Genomic DNA, 22827 nt, shown 5'->3' on the forward strand with positions numbered 1-22827 from the left:
GTTGCGTCTCCGTCTGTAATATTCGAACTGCGTGATTTCCATACGGCAATTCGTTTTTTGTTGACCAAGTCGTAGTTTTTATACCCGAACGAAACCAACTTTGGCATAATTGTTGCGTTGTTTGACAACTTGTTCGGTGGTTGTACTGCAATTTGATTGGATGAATGCTGCGTGATGAAAACAACGTAGATCTAATTTGATTGGCTGTTGTACTGACAGCACACCAGCTGACAGGAACAACACGCTGAGAGACACAGACGAAGAAAATGAAAAATACGGAGCGCTCCCAAATAACTTTTTAAGCGTTGGATTTTGGGGAAAGTAGCAAGTCATGTCAAGTCATGTCAAGTCAAAAGGCTCAAGTCCAAGTGAAGTCACAAGTCATTGATGTTAAAGTCTAAGTCGAGTTGCAAGTCTCTTTACATTTTGTCAAGTCGAGTCTAAAGTCATCAAATTCATGACTCGAGTCTGACTCGAGTCCAAGTCATGTGACTCGAGTCCACACCTCTGGCAGTTTGTTCCCGCAGACGAGCGAGCTAAACCCCCTGGATGTCTTGGCTCACACTGTCCCTTATGCCACCGAAGATGATCAAGAGAAGAATATCGACCCTAGCTTCCCTGGCCTGCTGACATCAACTCCAAAACTGGACAGATCTGCTTTCAGGAAAAGAGCGCGGATGAGGGTATGTCTACAGGATATATTAATTGATGAAAATTGGGCTGTCTGCACTTTCAAAGTGCATGTTGTTGCCAAATGTATTTCATATGCTGTAAACCTAGTTCATAGTTGTTAGTTTCCTTTAATGCCAAACAAACACATACCAATCGTTGGTTAAAAGGCAATCGCCGAATTCATCCTCGCTTTCTCCCGTGTCGCTGGCTGTCGTGTCGTTTTCGTCGGTTTCGCTTGCATACGGTTCAAACCGATATGGCTCAATAGCTTCAGTTTCTTCTTCAATTTCGTTTTCGCTACCTGCCTCCACACTACAACCATCCGTTTCAATACATGCGTAATCTGTTGAATCGCTTAAGCCGCTGAAATCCGAGTCTGAATCCGAGCTAATGTCGCTATAGCTTGCTGTTCAATGCGCCATGTTTGTTTGAGTTGGCATCACTATGTGACGTCACAGGAAAATGGACGGGTGTATATAACGATGGTTAAAATCAGGCACTTTGAAGCTTTTTTTAGGGATATTGCGTGATGGGTAAAATTTTGAAAAAAACTTTGAAAAATAAAATAAGCCACTTGGAACTGATTTTTAATGGTATTAACCCTTCTGAAATTGTGATAATGTTCCCCTTTAAAAAACGAAACTCAGTAGCCGGTATTGACAATAAAAAGTAGTTGGATATAAATTCAAACCATAACCAAGCATGCATCACTATAGCTCTTGTCTCAAAGTAGGTGTACTGTCACGACTTGTCACATCACGCCGTGACTTATTTGGAGTTTTTTTTGCTGTTTTCCTGTGTGTAGTGTTTTAGTCCTTGTCTTGCGCTTCAATTTTGGTGTTTTTCTTCCTGTTTTGTTGGTATTTTCCTGTTGCAGTCTCATGTTTTCCTTGAGTGCTATTCCCCGCACCTGCTTTGTTTTCGCAATCCAGACTATTTAAGTTGTGCGGACGCTTTCCTTCTTTGTGGGGACATTGTTGATTGTCATGACAGGTACGGATGTACTTTGTGGACGCCGTCTCTGTTCCACACGCTGTAAGTCTTTGCTGTCGTCCAGCATTTTGTGTTTTGTTTACTTTGCAGCCAGTTCAGTTTTAGTTTCGTTTTGCATAGCCATGCCTTAGCTTCAAATAAATGAACTTTATTGATAAAGCACATTTAAAATTTACCACAGGTGTAGCCAAAGTGCTGTACAACAGGCAGGTTAAAAGATAACACAAGAAAAACGAGCAAACGCAACACAACACAAACAGAGCACGATAAAAAATAAAATAAATAAATAAATAAAACATAGAAACAGGTTCACAGCAGGTGCATTATGGGACGCCGTAGCAGGATGGAGATCACAGAGTGTTAAAGGCCATGGAATTAAAGTGTGTTTTTAAGAGCGATTTAAAAAATGCCTTTTTCTGTGGTATAGCTCGGTTGGTAGGTGGCCGTGCCAGAAACTTGAGGGTTCCAGGTTTGATCCCCGCTTCCGCCATCCTAGATACTGCCGTTGTGTCCTTGGGCAAGACGCTTTACCCACCTGCTCCCAGTGCCACCCACACTGGTTTAAATATTACTTAGATATTGGGTTTCACTATGTAAAAGAGCTTTGAGTCACTAGAGAAAAGCACTATATAAATATACTTCGATTCAATTCTTAGCGGCACTCACCTTTTGTTTATTTTTGGTTAAAGCATAAGATACCTTAGTACCTGCACGCTGCCTCCCGCTGTCGTCTGCATATTGTGATCACGACACGATGTGTTTCCGACATCTACAAAGCAATTAGCTACTTGCTGCCACCTACTGATATGGAGGAGGATTACACGGTTACTCTGCCGAGCTCTAGACAGCACCGACACTCAACAATGGCACATTATTTACGGATTATAATTACTTGTGTGCAAAAAATATTTTTAACCCAGTTAGGTGAAATTACATAATCTCACACGGCACACCAGACTGTATTTCACGGCACACTAGTGTGCCGCGGCACAGTGGTTGAAAAACACTGGCCTATGGCACAAAATACTGTATGTATTGGCCCATACTAGGGAACTTTATTTCATTTTTAAATGATAAATGGGTTATACTTGTATGGCGCTTTTGTACCTTTTTTTTTTAAGGAACTCAAAGCGCTTTGACACTATTTCCACATTGACCCATTCACACACACATTCACACACTGATGGCAGGAGCTGCCATGCAAGGCGCTAACCAGGACCCATCAGGAGCAAGGGTGAAGTGTCTTGCTCAAGGACACAACGGACGTGACTAGGATGGTAGAAGGTGGGGATTGAACCAGGAACCCACAGGTTGCTGGCACAGCCACTCTCCCAACCGCGCCACGCCGTCCCCGTTTTGTAAACGGTACCTAAGCCAAAGTTGACTCATTTGAGTAACAGGACTGAAACTAAGAGGAGTGATTTTTTTGAGTGTAGAATTAGCGAACAAGCAGAATACCTAATTCAACAAAAAATTAAATTAAGTAAAAATGAACAAATAACATCACAACATAAATTTAGGCAGCAGGACACACTGAAATCTCTCCCAACATACAGAAATAAATAGGTGAACTTACTTTGGCCTTTTTTTTATTTTATTTTTTAAATGTACTGAAACGGATAAGGAGTAAGACAAATATGTTAAAAATATAGAATTTCTGATGGATTTGAATGATCATATTTCACTGTTCCAGTGATGAAAATTGTTTTAATTCATCTTTTAAATTGTATTTATTAAATATGCTATCAGCACCATGTGCAGGACATTTTGCTTAATAAAGTGATTTTTTTTATTATTTTCTGTTACATTCCCCCCCTCCACAACACACACACACACACACACACACATTCTCCACCGCTACTATAAATAATATCATGTGTCTATAAAATTGTTATAAGTACACCTCTACAAAACATAGCATCCTCAATAGCATTAAAGAAAATAACAAAATATATACATATAAATCAACTTCCAACCAAGATTAACTTTATTACCATACTGTTTTAGTCTGTAACAGAAAATGATTTGCCTCAAATTAATTTTTTTTTTTTTAAATGTAATAAACTCAATGAATATCATTAAATTCAAACTGATCAGCAACATTAATTCACAAGCACAATATACAAAACACTTTAACCTAAAAAAACAAAAATAAATAATAAAACAAGGGATCAATAAAGTACTATCTAATCTTATTTAATGATATTAAACAAAAACAAGAAAAATACAGCAAAAAGGTATAATGTAACAAGAAAAATATGAAATGTTGATACTAATATTAGACTTATAAAATTTTAAATATCAAAATGACTCCAGCGTCCTTTGATTTTTTTGGTATGTGAAGTGGAGTTAGAAGTTTGGACTACCCTGCTCTAGCTGAAGAAAACTACCGGTAGATATGAAACATTGCTAACAGGGCTGCCCCTCCCTATATTGTATGTGGATCACGCGCCATGGTTTGTGGTAGTGCCCCATTTTGCATGAATAAGCACATGTTAAATGTCAATTAATGAATGACATGGCGCTTCATATGACATTTTACCGCAAGATTATTCCTAGCCCCTTCCTGCTTGGTCACTGATAAGAATATAATGACCCTCAAATTGACCCTGCGCTGGTAATCAGTCTTACTGTGATCGAGATGTATCAGGATGATATTTGTTATTTTACACTAAATATAATAAAAATATTATATTTCTCTACAGTGATTTTGTTTTAGTACAAAACATGCATCAACCTAAATTTAAGTTTGATCAAAAAATATATACAAATAATTTCACATAAATTGTTGTGGAAATGTTTTTTTATGGGAGGGAGGGGGCTCACAATTAAATCCTGATTATTAAATTCATGACTGATGACAAGGTCAATTAAAAATGAGCACAGTTACACCACAGCCAAGTGCAAAGTGTGATGGAGAGGGTTTGTGTATTTGCTTGCCACAAGCTTAACTAAAAACACCAGTTTTTGCCTGAGGTAAACAAACAAAGCAACATTTCACAGAAGACAAGCTAGCAATATCCAATATTTACATTCGGCCCTCTTTGGAGAAGGTCTGTGCTCTACTGAAGGATCGAGCCATCTTTGAAAAGTGATGATTTTTGATTGTACAGATCAGGGGTCCCCAACCTTTTTGAAACCAAGAGCTACTTCTTGGGTACTGATTAATGCGAAGGGCTACCAGTTTGATACACCTAAATAAATTGCCAGAAATAGCCAATTTGCTCAATTTACCTTTAACTCTATGTTATTATTAATAATTAATGATATTCATCTTTTACGGAAGGTTTTTTGTAGAGAATAAATGATGAAAAAAACACTTAATTGAACGGTTTAAAAGAGGAGAAAACCCGAAAAAAAAAATGAAAATTAAATTTTGAAACATGGTTTATCTTCAATTTCGACTCTTTAAAATTCAAAATTCAACCGAAAAAAAGAAAAGAAAAACTAGCTAATTCGAATCTTTTTGAAAAATTAAAAAAATAATTTATGGAACATCATTAGTAATTTGTCCTGATTAAGATTAATTTTAGAATTAAAGTGTCCTGAACATGGTGCTGATAGCATATTTAATAAGTACAATTTAAAAGATTAATTAAAACAATTTTCATCACTGGAACAGTGAAATATGATCATTAAAATCCATCAGAAATTCTATATTTTTAACATATTTGTCTTACTCCTTATCCATTTCAGTACATTAAAAAAGAAAAGAAAAAAAGGCCAAAGTAAGTTCACCTATTTATTTTCTGTTTGTTGGGTGAGATTTCAGCGAGTCCTGCTGCCTAAATTCATGTTGTGAGGTTATTTGTTCATTTTTACTTAATTTAATTTTTTGTTGAATTATGTATTCTGCTTGTTCGCTAATTCTACACACAAAAAAATCACTCCTCTTAGTTTCAGTCCTGTTACTCAAATTTTCAAATTCAACCGAAAAAAAGAAGAGAAAAACTAGCTAATTCGAATCTTTTTGAAAAATTAAAAAAATAATTTATGGAATATCATTAGTCATTTTTCCTGATTAAGGTTAATTTTAGAATTTTGATGACATGTTTTAAATAGGTTAAAATCCAATCTGCACTTTGTTAGAATATATAACAAATTAGACCAAGCTATATTTCTAACAAAGACAAATCATTATTTCTTCTGGATTTTCCAGAACAAAAATTTTAAAAGAAATTCAAAAGACTTTGAAATAAGATTTATATTTGATTCTACAGATTTTCTAGATTTGCCAGAATATTTTTTTTGAATTTTAATCATAATAAGTTTGAAGAAATATTTCACAAATATTCTTCGTCGAAAAAAACAGAAGCTAAAATGAAGAATTAAATTAAAATGTATTAACTATTCTTTACAATAAAAAAAATAAATTTACTTGAGCATTGATTTAAATTGTCAGGAAAGAAGAGGAAGGAATTTAAAAGGTAAAAAGGTATATGTGTTTAAAAATCCTAAAATCATTTTTAAGGTTGTATTTTTTCTCTAAAATTGTCTTTCTGAAAGTTATAAGAAGCAAAGTAAAATAAATGAATTTATTCAAACAAGTGAAGACCAAGTCTTTAAAATATTTTCTTGGATTTTCAAATCCTATTTGAGTTTTGTCTCTTAGAATTAAAAATGTCGAGCAAAGCGAGACCAGCTTGCTAGTAAATAAATACAATTTAAAAAATAGAGGCAAATCACTGGTAAGTGCTGCTATTTGAGCTATTTTTAGAACAGGCCAGCGGGCGACTCATCTGGTCCTTACGGGCGACCTGGTGCCCACGGGCACTGCGTTGGTGACCCCTGGTATAGATGCACTGAATGCTGACGCATGTCACATGTGCGGTACTTACCGCCAGCATGCAGGCAAAGCTCTCCTGTGTGTAGCTGTAACACTGAGCCAGAGTGCTGAAGAACTTGGCCATGCACTGCTCCTGGTTCAGGGTGCCGTAGCCCTGAAACGTCTGGCGGATCAGCCGACGCAGCTGCTTCGGCTGAGGTGTGGGAAGTCAGGAATCAGGAATGGCGATTAGGCGGCACAGAACATACGACGGTACTCGAGTGTCTACTGTATACCTTCATGCTGCTCATCAGCTCTTTTGGAAAGAACAGGTCCAGTCCCACATCCTTCCTAATGGAAGAAAGGCAGACCATGATGAACCTTCTGGACACCTCATAGACGCATTTAACAGTGTCAGTGCCGTAACTAGGATTTGACAAAACCTGGTGGTCCGAGAGAAGCTTTGAAAGGCTGAAATCATGTGTATCCCAGCACCATGTAAATACTATCATTTTGAGCAACACAATGAATTTCCAGAATAACAAAAGCTTTCACTGAGGTAGAAGTATCACGTTGTATTACCTAACATATTTGACAATCTATCCTGAAGTTTAGCATACAAAACAACTTTAACATCATTAAAACACAAATGATAAACCTTACCAGGTTTTCAACTATGAGCGGGGATCAAACCCACATCCTTCTGTTTGGCAACTAGGTATTAATGACCATATTCTTATCAGTGACAGAGCATGACATGGCCAGGAATACGTTTGGGGTAAAATGTTATATGAAGCACATTGTCATCCAAATATTGACATTTGACGTGTGCTTCTTTAGAAAAGAAAGAAGCCCCCCCACCCCGCTGACATGAATACGGTATTTTCATTCAGGTGAAACCAACATTAGTTACGTATGTACAATTTGATGTTAATGTTATGTTGACAGCACATTTCGTATCGGATAAGGTTTATAGTAAAAGTGGACTTCATTGTGTTACATTGCTGGAGTTGTAGCAGGTGTTGTAACTGTGATTTGTTATATATTGTATATATATATATATATATATATATATATATATATATATATATATATATATATATATATATATATATATATATATATATATTACATATATGCCATCCATCCATCCATCTTCTTCCGCTTATCCGAGGTCGGGTCGCGGGGGCAGCAGCCTAAGCAGGAAAGCCCAGACTTCCCTCTCCCCAGCCACTTCGTCCAGCTCTTCCTGTGGGACCCCGAGGCGTTCCCAGGCCAGCCGGGAGACATAGTCTTCCCAACGTGTCCTGGATCTTCCCCGCGGCCTCCTACCGGTCGGACGTGCCCTAAACACCTCCCTAGGGAGGCATTCGGGTGGCATCCTGACCAGATGCCCGAACCACCTCATCTGGCTCCTCTCGATGTGGAGGAGCAGCGGCTTTACTTTGAGCTCCCCCCGGATGGCAGAGCTTCTCACCCTATCTCTAAGGGAGAGCCCCGCCACCCGGCGGAGGAAACTCATTTCGGCCGCTTGTACCCGTGATCTTGTCCTTTCGGTCATAACCCAAAGCTCGTGACCATAGGTGAGGATGGGAACGTAGATCGACCGGTAAAGTGAGAGCTTTGCCTTCCGGCTCAGCTCCTTCTTCACCACAACGGATCGATATAGCGTCCGCATTACTGAAGACGCCCCACCGATCCGCCTGTCGATCTCACGATCCACTCTTCCCCCACTCGTGAACAAGACTCCGAGATACTTGAACTCCTCCACTTGGGGCAAGATCTCCTCCCCAACCCGGAGATGGCACTCCACCCTTTTCCGGGCGAGAACCATGGACTCGGACTTGGATATATATGTTATATGTTATGTTATATTTTATATTGTTATTGTGGTACATTTTTGGCCTACTTTTTTACCTTTTGTTTTCGCCCTCTTTTTGTGCCCATCCTTTCCATCCTTGGTAACTGAGCTATTGTGTGGAACAATTTCCCTTGTGGATTATTAAAGTTTGTCTAAGTCTAAGTCTAAGTTTACAGATAGACGGAGTAAATATTGAAAGGGTAAAAGAAAACACATTTTTGGGTGTAATAATAGATGATAAAATGAATTGGAAATCTCATGTAAAAATATACAACATAAAATAGCAAGAAACACGTCAATAATGAATAAAGCAAAACATGTTCTAGACCAAAAATCACTTCATATTCTCTACTGCTCACTAGTGTTACCATATCTGAATTATTGTGTAGAAATATGGGGAAACAACTACAAATGTGCGCTTCATTCCCTAACTGTGTTACAAAAAAGATCAATTAGAAATAATACATAATGTTGAATATAGAGAACATACAAACCCTTTATTTATTAAATCACAATTATTGAAATTCAACGATTTGGTGCATTTGCTAACAGCTAAAATGATGTATAAAGCAAACTATAACCTGCTACCCAAGAATGTACAACAATTCTTCTCAACAAAAGAGGAAAAATATAACCTTAGAGGAAAATCTAATTTAAAACATTTGTATGCTCGAACAACACTTAAAACCTTTAGTATATCAGTGTGTGGAATTAAATTATGGAACGGATTAACCAAAGAAATCAAACAAAGCACCAATATGATTCAGTTTAAGAGACTGTTCAAACTACAAGTGTTCACAAAGTACACAGAACAAGAATTATGATGAACATCTTGAACCCTTTTTTTTCCCTTCTTGTTTTTTTATTGAGACAAAGATTATTTATGTATTTAATATGTCTTTGCTTACTATGGTATATTATTTATTTATTATTTATTTGTTCACTGAAATTGGATACAGTTGCTATGGTATGAAAAGGGGTAGTATTAAATAAGCTCTGCTTCTTCCTACTCCTTTTTAGACGTGCTGTAATGAAACAACTGGAATTGTGTGATGCATTACATTGTATCATATGCATGTTCGAAATAAACTGAAACTGAACTGAACTGAAGTACATGACCAAAGATCGTATATTGTGAGAGGATGATCTACAGCATAGTGATGTACAGTCGCTGTGCAGTACAGCGCACACGACGTGCTACACAAAGTCAGTCATATCATCTTCTTTTTGTCACTTAAAAAAAACGCAGAGGACATGACCTCAGTGTCCTCAATGGTAGTTACGGCCATGAACAGTGTACACAACCACATGTTATCTATTAAACCTGCATTTACACACACCAGCCAATGCATTAACTACATTCCTCCATAAAATAGATTACAGCTCTGATAAATGTATATATTACTTAAAAGAAAATTGGTTTTGTTTAATAAAATTCTACCCAAACATAATTAATAAAGTTAAATATAAATAAAGCAACAAAAGAAGTATCGAACACTTCTCTTTTCTAAAGTAAATCTGCACAGCAGATATGGACATCTACATCAACAATATGACTTGCCTGAGTGGCTGGACGGGACAGAAAAAAAAAAATATATACATATATAGATCTTCTTTTTTTTTTTTAAATCGATTTTTATATATTTTTGAATTGATTATAACTTGTTACAAGTAAGAATCGGTATTCATTTGAACATTGATTTTTTTTTTACACCCCGAGAAATTAGCCTTTGGTTAGTTTGGCACATTTACATTTTATGTGTGAATGTGAGTGTGAATGTTGTTTGTCTATCTGTGTTGGCCCTGTGATGAGATGGCGACTTGTCCAGGGTGTACCCCGCCTTCCGCCCGATCGTAGCTGAGATAGGCTCCAGCACCCCCCCGCAACCCCGAAAGGGACAAGCGGTAGAAAATGGATGGATGGATGTTCATTCATGTGCATTGTCCCATGTACCAATCACATATCAGTATGAATTTGAGGCCCTGACTTACTCTAACAGCTCAAAGTTGGACTTTTTCTCCAGTCCGTTTGGATTCATGTCTTTGAAAAATCTCCTGTAAAAAAATTAAGCATTAAGGTTTCGTACAATGCATGGACGATGGATGTGTGTGTGTGTGTAGGTATTCAGTACCTAATCTCCAGGCAACCAAGCTGCAAAGCCATCCCTTCGCTGACTTTAGAGGCAAACTGCTGCATGTAGTCACTTCTAACCTGCAAGCAATTTTAAGTCCTAACCATTATTCCATGTATTTCAAGATGGCACAGCTGTTTGTGCACACATTACCAACCTGCAGGTAAAAGTAGAGCATGGTGGTTCTATCATCTTGGAATTTTTCCATAAAGTCTGATGGAATGTATCTGATTCTCAGGTCATACCTGAAAAAAAAGTGCAGTCAGAGTTAACCTTGTTTAACTTCTAGCACTCCGAAAGTATACCTCCACTCGGCCTCCAGGTGCTGCTGCTCGTATCGCTGGATGAGTTCCACCATGGTCAGGTCCGGGTGCAGCCAGTGTATCGCAGACGACTTAAGGTGTTTGAGGAGAAGACCATAACAGCGGTTGTGTCTTATGTCTGGACCGACACATCCGCTAGACAGCACAATGCTGATGACATCCTGTGACAAAGATGGTTGTTTTTAGAACATGTCTTCCGAAGTCAACCACAAAATATACAGTGTTTGTAAATACCCTGATTGTCATTCCTTCGTCACAGCGGACCAGTTTGAAGTTCTTGCCGTGGTTGAAACTGTTGCTGAGGAAACACACTTTGATAATCTTTGCAGGGAGGATGCTACTCACACCCACAGTTGCCTGGGGAGACATAGTTGGGATCTCCAATTGGCCGGTGGAAGACATGCTCCTCCAGAACAAGGTGCTGGTGTCTCCAGACATTTCACACGCTCATATAAACAGCATATATCGTTGTCACACCTGCTGACGCCACAGTATTGTCAGACCAGCGCTGCACACAGACAAAACATAGGCAGCCTTACCATGCCGCTGTTATATTTAAACATGCAAATGACTTCTGGTACTCACCCATCTTGCACAAGTTTCACCGCTCCACACAAGAACGTTACCACGTATAAAACAAACTTACAAGATATGGACTGCTCTCATCGCAACAGACCAAAATTGTTTAAAGTTCACCCTTAAGAACGTCCCCGCCACTAAACGAAAGAGGAAGTGGCGTTCACATCAAATGAGGAAGTTGAAGTGCAACGAACAGAAAAACCCACAGAAACAATGGTTTGCTGTGTTACTGTCAAATATAAATGTATTTACCTACACCCCAAATGTCTTGACAAAAGATGCATAGGTTTGAGAGCACAAGTTGATTAATCTGATTTCATTAGTGTGCACGTTAAGGGCTTGACACAAAATGCAACCAGGAAATTGCGTCAGCGCACATCATGTGAAAACCACTAGACCAATAGTGCTCAAACTATCTCTCACGCACCCCTTTTGTCATTAACCCTGCAGCCCACTCAGTGTGACCACATTTCATTTGAAATATTTTATGCATCATGTACATTTGAGATAGATAGATAGATAGATAGATAGATAGATAGATAGATAGATAGATAGATAGATAGATAGATAGATAGATAGATAGTATTCATTTATTTTTGTATTGTTTTATCGATTCTCAAAAATGATTGAACTTACAGTCAGAATAAATAAAGACGGCGAGTTAGATGTAAATCTATTGTTTTGAGCACCTCTAATCAAAACCATCCATCCATCCATTTTCTACCGCTTGTCCATTAAATCAAACTCAATTTGTGAAGCTCTTTTCAAACCGAACTAAGAAAAAAATGTAACACAAAGCGCTTTCCAGACAAAAAAAAACAATGCCCCGATGACCCACCTCTACCATCATCAAACACTCACACACACAAACGAATGCATAGCTTACAAGAGCCAGGAGAAGAACGCTATCACAGGAGCCGTTTGCACCAGGAGGTCACCAGACCACGGCCAACAGGACGCGGACACAAAATGCCCCCACAGCCATGATGCAGAGGGCTCCGTCCGAGGAATGCTGTAAAGTAAAAATAATAAAACATGTTGCGTTTTGACCAGTTGTTCCTCCCAGGGAATTCAAGTTGCTGGTCACTCCCAAGCTCTTTTGATGACACACAAAGCTGAGTAGAAGAACCACCAGAGACAGAATAGGTATTTTGTAATTTTATTTCCAAAGCCTTTGGAAATAAACTTGAGACCAAATCCCGTACAGAAGCGCTCACTCGCACAGCTAAATTGGTCTAACCTCTACATATGGAGAATTTCTCTTCTTCTCGTCTCTCTTGCCCCCACCCTCCTTGTCCCTCTTACTCCACAGCTGGGCAAAGGGAAAGATAAGAGAAATAATTTATTACTACTCCCCCTTTCTCCCAGCTCACTCCAGGTCCCTTTTGTTTATTATCTAAAGTCGGTTTTAGACGAGAAGCAGAGAAGATCTCCCCCTTCACATTCTCAAAAGTTGGCACACAGTACTTGCAGACAACCAAAAGATAACAAATAAAGAACACTAGCTGTTTTGTAATATGACTATAGTTTAAAAAGAAGTAACACACAAATATGGATATACCGGTATCTAATTATCTGCCTCCGTCAATGTACAAATAGTGAGAACCATGATTAAGAATAAAAAAAGTTAAAGTTAAAAGTTAAAGTTAAAGTACAAATGATTGTCACACACACACTAGGTGTGGTGAAATTTGTCCTCTGCATTTGACCCATCCCCTTGATCACCCCCTGGGAGGTGAGGGGAGCAGTGGGCAGCTGTGGTGCCACGCCCGGGAATAATTTTTGCTGATTTAGCCCCCAATTCCAACCCTTGATGCTGAGTGCCAAGCAGGGAGGTAATGGGTCCCATTTTTATAGTCTTTGGTATGACTCGGCCGGGGTTAGAACTCCCAACCTACCGATCTCAGGGCGGACACTATAACCACTAGGCCACTGAGTAGGCCTAGTGGTTAGAAGATGAAATACGAGTAAAACATATTAAGATACAAATATAAATGTACTGTTAATATATAATAAATAGAACTACATCAAATCTAGCATAACTAATAAGAATAAAAAGTAAACTATGAATGACTTCAATAAAATCAATAAATATAGCTTAGATAAAAGCCAAATAAAAAAGATAGGGTCTTACAGTGCATCCAGAAAGTATTCACAGCGCTTCACTTTTTTCTACATTTTGATTTGTTACAGCCTTATTCCAAAATGGAATGAGGGCCTCAAAATTCTACAGACAATACCCCACAATGACAACGTGAAAAGGTTTTATCTTTAATTTCGCAAATTTATTAAAAAAATGGTCAAAATAAAAAAATCACATGTACATACTTTGTTGATGCATCTTTGACAGAAAATTACAGCCTCAAATCTTTTTAGATACAATATCTAAAGCTCCAAAGACATGCACCTGGGGATAAGTTGATTGGCAACACTAAATTGGCCCTAGTGTGTGAATGTGAGTGTGAATGTTGTCTGTCTATCTGTGTTGGCCCTGCGATGAGGTGGCGACTTGTCCAGGGTGTACCCCGCCTACCGCCCGAATGCAGCTGAGATAGGCTCCAGCGACCCCAAAAGGGACAAGCGGTAGAAAATGGATGGATGAATGGATAGCACAAGCTTGGCACACCTATCTTTGGGCAGTTTCATTCCTCTTTGCATCACCTCTCAAGCTCCATCAGATTGGATGGAAAGCATTGGTTTTTATCCAGGATGTCTCTGTACATTGCTGCATTCATCTTAGTCTAGTCAGGGAGGTGATCAAGAACCTGATAGTCACTCTGTCAGAGCTGCAGCATTCCTCTGTGGAGAGGAGAACCTTCCAGAAGGACCATTCCATCCATCCATCTTCTTCCGCTTATCCGAGGTCGGGTCGCGGGGGCAGCAGCTTAAGCAGGGAAGCCCAGACTTCCCTCTCCCCAGCCACTTCGTCCAGCTCCTCCCGGGGGATCCCGAGGCGTTCCCAGGCCAGCCGGGAGAGATAGTCTTCCCAGCGTGTCCTGGGTCTTCCCCGTGGCCTCCTACCGGTCGGATGTGCCCGAAACACCTTCCTAGGGAGGCGTTCGGGTGGCATCCTGACCAGATGCCCGAACCACCTCATCTGGCTCCTCTCGATGTGGAGGAGCAGCGGCTTTACTTTGAGCTCCCCCCGAATGACAGAGCTTCTCACCCTATCTCTAAGGGAGAGCCCCGCCACTCGGCGGAGGAAACTCATTTCGGCCGCTTGTACCCGTGATCTTGTCCTTTCGGTCATGACCCAAAGCTCATGACCATAGGTGAGGATGGGAACGTAGATCGACCGGTAAATCGAGAGCTTTGCCTTCCGGCTCAGCTCCTTCTTCACCACAACGGATCGATACAGCGTCCGCATCACTGAAGACGCCGCACCGATCCGCCTGTCGATCTCACGATCCACTCTTCCCCCACTCGTGAACAAGACTCCGAGGTACTTGAACTCCTCCACTTGGGGCAAGATCTCCTCCCCAACCCGGAGATGGCACTCCACCCTTTTCCGGGAGAGAACCATGGACTCGGACTTGGAGGTGCTGATTCCCATCCCAGTCGCTTCACACTCGGCTGCGAACCGATCCAGTGAGAGCTGAAGATCTTGGCCGGAGGAAGCCATCAGGACCACATCATCTGCAAATAGCAGTGACCTAATCCTGCAGCCACCAAACCAGATCCCCTCAACGCCCTGACTGCGCCTAGAAATTCTGTCCATAAAGGTTATGAACAGAATCGGTGACAAAGGGCAGCCTTGGCGGAGTCCAACCCTCACTGGAAACGTGTCCGACTTACTGCCGGCAATGCGGACCAAGCTCTGACACTGATTATACAGGGAGCGAACTGCCACAATAAGACAGTCCGTTACCCCATACTCTCTGAGCACTCCCCACAGGACTTCTCGGGGTACACGGTCGAATGCCTTCTCCAAGTCCACAAAGCACATGTAGACTGGTTGGGCAAACTCCCATGCACCCTCAAGGACCCTGCCGAGAGTATAGAGCTGGTCCACAGTTCCACGACCAGGACGAAAACCACACTGTTCCTCCTGAATCCGAGGTTCGACTATCCGGCGTAGCCTCCTCTCCAGTACACCTGAATAGACCTTACCGGGAAGGCTGAGGAGTGTGATCCCACGATAGTTGGAACACACCCTCCGGTTCCCCTTCTTAAAGAGAGGAACCACCACCCCGGTCTGCCAATCCAGAGGTACCGCCCCCGATGTCCACGCGATGTTGCAGAGTCTTGTCAACCAAGACAGCCCCACAACATCCAGAGCCTTAAGGAACTCCGGGCGGATCTCATCCACCCCCGGGGCCTTGCCACCGAGGAACTTTTTAACTACCTCGGCAACCTCAGCCCCAGAAATAGGAGAGCCCACCACAGATTCCCCAGGCCCTGCTTCCTTATAGGAAGACGTGCTGGTAGGATTGAGGAGGTCTTCGAAGTATTCCCTCCACCAATCCACAACATCCGCAGTCGAGGTCAGCAGAGCACCATCCCCACCATACACGGTGTTGACACTGCACTGCTTCCCCTTCCTGAGGCGGCGGATGGTGGTCCAGAATTGCTTCAAAGCCATCCGGAAGTCTTTTTCCATGGCCTCCCCGAACTCCTCCCATGTCCGAGTTTTTGCCTCCGCGACCGCTGAAGCCGCACACCGCTTGTCCTGTCGGTACCTGTCTGCTGCCTCAGGAGTCCCATGAGCCAAAAGAACCCGATAGGACTCCTTCTTCAGCCTGACGGCATCCCTCACCGCCGGCGTCCACCAACGGGTTCTAGGATTACCGCCACGACAGGCACCAACCACCTTGCGGCCACAGCTCCAATCGGCCGCCTCGACAATAGAGGTACGGAACATTGTCCACTCGGACTCAATGTCCAGCACCTCCCTCGTGACATGTTCAAAGTTCTTCCGGAGGTGGGAATTGAAACTCTCTCTGACAGGAGACTCTGCCAGGCGTTCCCAGCAAACCCTCACAATGCGTTTGGGCCTGCCAGGTCTGTCCGGCATCCTCCCCCACCATCGCAGCCAACTCACCACCAGGTGGTGATCGGTAGAAAACTCCGCCCCTCTCTTCACCCGAGTGTCCAAAACATGAGGCCGCAAATCCGATGACACAACTACAAAGTCGATTATGGAACTGCGGCCTAGGGTGTCCTGGTGCCAAGTGCACATATGGACACCCTTATGTTTGAACATGGTGTTTGTTATCGACAATCTGTGACGAGCACAAAAGTCCAATAACAGAACACCACTCGGGTTCAGATCCGGGCGGCCATTCTTCCCAATCACACCTCTCCAGGTTTCACTGTCGCTGCCAACATGAGTGTTGAAGTCCCCCAGTAGAACGAGGGAATCACCCGGGGGAGCACTCTCCAGTACTCTCTCGAGTGAATCCAAAAAGGGTGGGTACTCTGAGCTGCTGTTTGGCGCGTAAACGCAAACAACAGTCAGGACCCGTCCCCCCACCCGAAGGCGGATGGAAGCTACCCTCTCGTCCACCGGGTTGAACTCCAACGTGCAGGCTTTGAGCCGAGGGGCAACAAGAATTGCCACCCCAGCCCGTCGCCTCTCACTGCCGGCAACACCAGAGTGGAAGAGAGTCCAGCCCCTCTCAAGAGAAGTGGTTCCAGAGCCCTTGCTGTGCGTCAAAGTGAGTCCGACTATATCTAGCCGGAACTTCTCCACCTCACGCACTAGCTCAGGCTCCTTCCCCCCCAGCGAAGTGACGTTCCACGTCCCAAGAGCCAGCTTATGTAGCCGAGGATCGGACCGCCAAGTGCCCTGCCCTCGGCTGCCGCCCAGCTCACACTGCACCCGACCTCTATGGCCCCTGCTATGGGTGGTGAGCCCATTGGACTTCCAGAAGGACATTCCACCAAACAGGCCTATATGGTATAATGTCCAGACGGAAGCCATTTCTTAGTAAAAAGTTCGCCAAAATGCAGCTGAAAGACTCTCAGACCATGAGAAAGTAAATGATCCTGTCTGAGGAGACAAAGATTTAAATCTTTGACGTGAATGCCAGGAATCTTGCTTAAAGGAAACCGAGCAGCGCTCATCACCAGGCCAATACCATCCCTACAGTAAAGCATGGTTGTGGGAGCATCATGCTGTGGGATATAACATAACAAAATGTGAAGTGCTGTGAACACTTTCAGGATGCACTGTGAGCCTGCTCTTAAGAACATTAACGTTCTCTGCAGCCATGAGATCCTCCGGCAAGGTGTTCCATAGACGGGGGCCATAATAGTGGAAAGATGCCATGCTGACTTTGGGAATAATTAGGATCTCAGGGTGTGCAAGGGTTCGTAGAATAAAAGCAAATCTGAAAGATAGGAAGGCCCAATACCCTAAAAGCATTGATAAACAATAAAAAGAACCTTCAAATCTTAATATTAAACCTCAGTATTTATTATTAATATTACTATAAATTATTTAAAAATGGTGGCTGTGTTACTGTTAAACTGGTGAGTGAGGTCATAAACGTTTTAAAATACTGCTTTGGTAATATTACAGGTGTAGTTTACAGTACATTCTATAGAGAGCAGGCTACAGTGAACAACTGGAGTATTTTTTCAACTCACATGAGACATTGCTTGTAAATTAAATACACGACAGGGTGCTTTATGTAATATTTAATAACAGACATGCATGGGTATATAACAGATGGCGGTGGGTTTCATGTCAGATTGTGATGGTTTAGTAGTTAGAGTGCGTGATCGTATTACACGAGACGTATAATTGTTGTTTTGATTCCTGTCACGATCAGAATGTGTTTAAATGGTGGTTAGCCTATAATTGTTTCCCTTATTTTTTTTCTCTCCACTCAAAATAAATTGAATAAAATAATAAAATAAATGCATTTGTTATCATTTAAAACAGGAGTGCCTAACTAATTTTCATTTAGGGCCACATAGCAGTTATGGTTGCTGTCAGAGGGCCGCTTCTAACATTGAATAGGTTGTATGAATTTCAATGTATAATCGCCTTGTGATATTATTACACAATTGCAGATGCATGTGACCATTACATTTTTTTTTTTAACATACAACGTAATGGATAACTTGATTTGAAATCATAAGAAAAGACTTCGGTATTCATTTTTATTTTGACAATTTTGGGGGGAATATACAACATATTGCCAAATGTATTTGGCCACCTGCCTTGACTCACATATGAACTCGAAGTGCCATCCCATTCCTAACCCATAGGGTTCAATATGATGTGGGTCCACCTTTTGCAGCTATTATAGCTTCCACTCTTCTGGGAAGGCTGTCCACAAGGTTGCGGAGTGTGTTTATAGGAATTTTCCACCATTCTTCCAAAAGCGCATTGGTGAGTCAAACACTGATGTTGGTCAAGAAGGCCTGGCTCTCAGTCTCTGTTCTAATTCATCCCAAAGATGTTCTATCGGGTTCAAGTCAGGACTCTGTGCAGGCCAGTCAAGTTCATCTATACCAGACTCGGTCATCCATGTCTTTATGGACCTTGCTTTGTGCACTGGTGCACAGTCATGTTGGAAGAGGAAGGGGCCCACTCCAAACTGTCCCCACAAGGATAGGAACATGGAATTGTCCGAAATGTTTTGGTATCCTGGAGCATTCAAAATTCTTTTCACTGGAACTAAGGGGCCAATCCTAACTCCTTAAAAACAACCCCACACCATAATTCCTCCTCCACCAAATTTCACACTTGGCACAATGCAGTCCGAAATGTACCGTACTCCTGGCAACCTCCAAACCCAGATTCGTCCATCAGATTGCCAGATGGAAAAGCGTGATTCATCACTCCAGACAAGGCGTCTCCACTGCTCTAGAGTCCAGTGGCGACATGCTTTACACCACTGCATCCCACGCTTTGCATTGTACTTGGTGATGTATGGCTTAGATTCAGCTGCTCGGCCATGGAAACCCATTCCATGAAGCTCTCTGCGTACCGTACGTGGGCTAATTGGAAGGTCAATTGAAGTTTGGAGCTCTGTAGCAACTGACTGTGCAGAAAGTCGGTGACCTCTTTGCACTATGCGCTTCAGCATCCGCTGACCCCTCTCTGTCAGTTTACGTGGCCTACCACTTTGTGGCTGAGTAGCTGTTGGTCCCAAACTATTCAATTTTCTTATAATAACAGTTGACTTTGTAATATTTAGGAGCAAAGAAATATCACGATTGGATTTGTTGCACAGGTGGCATCCTATGACAGTTCCACGCTGGAAATCACCAAGCTCCAGAGAGCGGCCCATTCTTTCACAAATGTTTGTAGAAACTGTCTCCATGCCTAAGTGCTTGATTTTTATATACCTGTTGCCGGGCCAAGTGATTAAGACACCTGATTCTCATCATTTGGATGGGTGCATACTTGCCAACTTCCCGATTTTTCGGGAGACTCCCGAATTTTAGTGCCCCTCCCGAAAATCTCCCGGGGCAACCATTCTCCCGAATTTCTCCCTAATTTCACCCGGACAACAATATTGAGGGCGTGCCGTGATGGCACTGCCTTTAGCGTCCGCTTTTTCTCCATACAACCAGCGTGCCGGCCCAGTCAAATGTTGTATGCGGCTTCTGCAGACACACGTTGGTGACTGCAAGACATACTTGATCAACAGCCATACAGGTCACACTGAGGGTGGCCGTATAAACAACTTTAACACTGTTACAAATATAAGGTTCTCGCCCGGAAAAGGGTGGAGTGCCATCTCCGGGTTGGGGAGGAGATCTTGCCCCAAGTGGAGGAGTTCAAGTACCTCGGAGTCTTGTTCACGAGTGAGGGAAGAGTGGATCGTGAGATCGACAGGCGGATCGGTGCGGCGTCTTCAGTAATGCGGACGCTGTATCGATCCGTTGTGGTGAAGAAGGAGCTGAGCCGGAAGGCAAAGCTCTCAATTTACCGGTCGATCTACGTTCCCATCCTCACCTATGGTCATGAGCTTTGGGTTATGACCGAACGGACAAGATCACGGGTACAAGCGGCCGAAATGAGTTTCCTCCGCCGGGTGGCGGGGCTCTCCCTTAGAGATAGGGTGAGAAGCTCTGTCATCCGGGAGGAGCTCAAAGTAAAGCCGCTGCTCCTCCACATCGAGAGGAGCTAGATGAGGTGGTTCGGGCATCTGGTCAGGATGCCACCCGAACCCCTCCCTAGGGAGGTGTTTAGGGCACGTCCGACCGGTAGGAGGCCGCGGGGAAGACCCAGGACACGTTGGGAAGACTATGTCTCCCGGCTGGCCTGGGAACGCCTCGGGGTCCCACAGGAAGAGCTGGACGAAGTGGCTGGGGAGAGGGAAGTCTGGGCTTCCCTGCTTAGGCTGCTGCCCCCGCGACCCGACCTCGGATAAGCGGAAGAAGATGGATGGATGGATGACAAATATGAGCCACACAGTGAACCCACACCAAACAAGTATGACAAACACATTTCGGGAGAACATCCGCACCTTAACACAACATAAACACAACAGAACAAATACCCAGAACCCCTTGCAGTACTAACTCTTCCGGGATGGTACAATAACAGCTCGAAAGGGAAGGGGTATGCTGCCTGCACCTCAACCCCGCCCCTGCAACCACACCCCCCGCAACCACTCCCCCAACCCCTCCCCCCGGCCCCCATCTCCCGAATTCGGAGGTCTCAAGGTTGGCAAGTGTGGATGGGTGGCCAAATACTTTTAGCAATATAGTGTATGTTAATATAATTGGTTTTTTTTTGTATGATCAGACAAGATTTAAGTTTAAAAGACATTAAATTGTAAGCGGTACATGCAATTTTTCTGGCAAAATTATTTAGTGAGAAAAAAGTGCATTATTTTATTTTGAGGCCTTCTCAGGCCAAATAAAACAATCTGGCCCACGGGCCATGAGTTTCATACACGATTTAAAACATGCACCTAAACAAATTTAGGTTTAAGTCAAATACTATTGAAATCGCTTTACAAAGATAAAAAGAAAAAAACATGTCAAATCCTTCAAACCCCATCCCCCTGTACTTGTGTCTCCCCCCCACTTCTGGCATCCAAATGTGGTACCTGGTATGCAGGGCCCGGAATTGTGAGAGTGTGATAAACATTGTATAGGCCAGTTAAAGTAGGGCGGACAGTTTACATCCCTGTCCACTAGATGGAGCCACAGTATCATTTTGTACAGCTGCAGATGGAAGGTTAGAGGGTCAATGAATGAATAATAATGCCATCATGTCCTTGCAGCCACAGGAAGAATAACTGAATGCGTTACTTCCCACATGCTATGTGGCTGAAGAATACATGTAACACATATGTTACAGTGTTTGGCAACAGTGTTAAAATGCAGGGTTAAAATAGGGGGGGAAAGTGATGTCAGGAGAGAGAGAGAGAGAGAGAGAGAGAGAGAGAGGAGGGGGCGTCCATGTTTTAAAATTGGAATATCAGCTCGAGTGATTCAACAATGTGCTGACCCGCCTCTTCTGTCCTCTCCTATTTTCGTGTCTTGTATTTAAAAAAAAAAAAGAGTAAGACATTTAATTGAAGAGAGCAACAAACCCGAGGTGTTACCGTCCCGTGACCTTCCAGAGTCCAGGATGAACGCGGCAGAGCAGACGGTAACGTGGCTCATTACGCTCGGGGTCCTGGAGTCTCCCAAGAAAAGCATCTCGGATCCGGACGCTTTCCTCCAGACGTCGCTGCAGGACGGGGTCGTTCTGTGCAGGCTGCTGGAGCGACTCAGACCAGGGACGACAGACAAAGTACGTGTTTGGAAAGAGAACAGGAAAATGTATTGTTGTAGCACACAATTTTAAAATATTAACTCACATGGGACATTTAAATAAAGTAAAATAATATAGACTGTTTAATAAACTGTAAATTACATCGATACTTAATGTACGTACGGGTGCATGCATGCATCCAGGCAGGAAGTGTCTCCTTCGAAATAAAAGCATTGGCATTTGCATATGTGGGTGACATTCGTTCATAAAACACCACATTTGTAGCTTCGACGCTAAAATTATTAAAATTGGGGGGGGAAAATAAACAACCTAAAACTCCGAGTGTTTAAAATGAATTCCTAATTAAACGCTTCATTTTAAAGTTCCACCGGAAGTAAAGCTGGGCACTGATGCTAGCAAAACGCAGCTCAACGCCAAGTGGCAATTAGAAGCAAACGCTTGGAACAAAGATGGATTCCAAATCAGTTTACTTCTTCAAATGGTTTGCTAACTTATTGTTCAGCGTTGTGTGCTAATTTTAAGGACTTTGTATGCGTAGTTTTTCCTGGAACCGAGGACCGACGGTGAACGTCAACGGAACGTTAGCGAGTTCATCAAAGGCTGTGGAGCGTTCGCCGTGGAGGTGAGTTATCGAAATAATAAGTTAATTAATATCCTCATTCCATGTTTAGACTTGGAATCATACACACTTACCGCAACATTCCTTGGGGTATTATGCCAATTAAAAAAAAAGAAAAAAAAAAAGCTTGTTGACGTTCACGTCTGCATCTGGCGACCCGTACAGGTGCACACTATTTGGCAGGAAACGT

At 42.5% G+C, this 22827-nt stretch overlaps 2 protein-coding genes across 6 annotated transcripts in view; one reads left to right on the forward strand and one right to left on the reverse strand.

The window, feature by feature from the left end:
• The window catches only part of LOC133622418 (protein-tyrosine kinase 2-beta-like), a 63697-nt gene extending 41846 nt beyond the window's left edge, over positions 1–21851 (reverse strand). The window contains exons 1-8 of one of the 4 annotated variants that reach the window (XM_061985156.1): positions 21834–21851; positions 10981–11103; positions 10729–10907; positions 10581–10668; positions 10424–10503; positions 10284–10346; positions 6727–6781; positions 6504–6644 (exon numbers count right to left, since the gene is read on the reverse strand). In XM_061985156.1, the coding sequence (XP_061841140.1) occupies positions 6504–6644; positions 6727–6781; positions 10284–10346; positions 10424–10503; positions 10581–10668; positions 10729–10907; positions 10981–10992 (618 nt within the window). In that variant the 5' untranslated portion in view covers positions 10993–11103; positions 21834–21851. Of the gene's footprint in view, positions 1–6503; positions 6645–6726; positions 6782–10283; positions 10347–10423; positions 10504–10580; positions 10669–10728; positions 10908–10980; positions 11255–11331; positions 11621–12211; positions 12307–21833 lie in introns of those variants that run through there. The other 3 variants (XM_061985155.1, XM_061985154.2, XM_061985153.2) reach the window with 3 other exon arrangements.
• Positions 21744–22827, forward strand: part of arhgef7b (Rho guanine nucleotide exchange factor (GEF) 7b) — a 40146-nt gene continuing 39062 nt past the window's right edge. For both annotated transcript variants that reach the window (XM_061985157.1, XM_061985158.1), the window contains exons 1-2: positions 21744–22036; positions 22557–22640. In XM_061985157.1, the coding sequence (XP_061841141.1) occupies positions 21872–22036; positions 22557–22640 (249 nt within the window). In that variant the 5' untranslated portion in view covers positions 21744–21871. The remainder of the gene's footprint in view (positions 22037–22556; positions 22641–22827) is intronic.

Source organism: Nerophis lumbriciformis, linkage group LG23 (assembly GCF_033978685.3).
Source record: "Nerophis lumbriciformis linkage group LG23, RoL_Nlum_v2.1, whole genome shotgun sequence".
Taxonomy (NCBI): Eukaryota; Metazoa; Chordata; class Actinopteri; order Syngnathiformes; family Syngnathidae; genus Nerophis; species Nerophis lumbriciformis.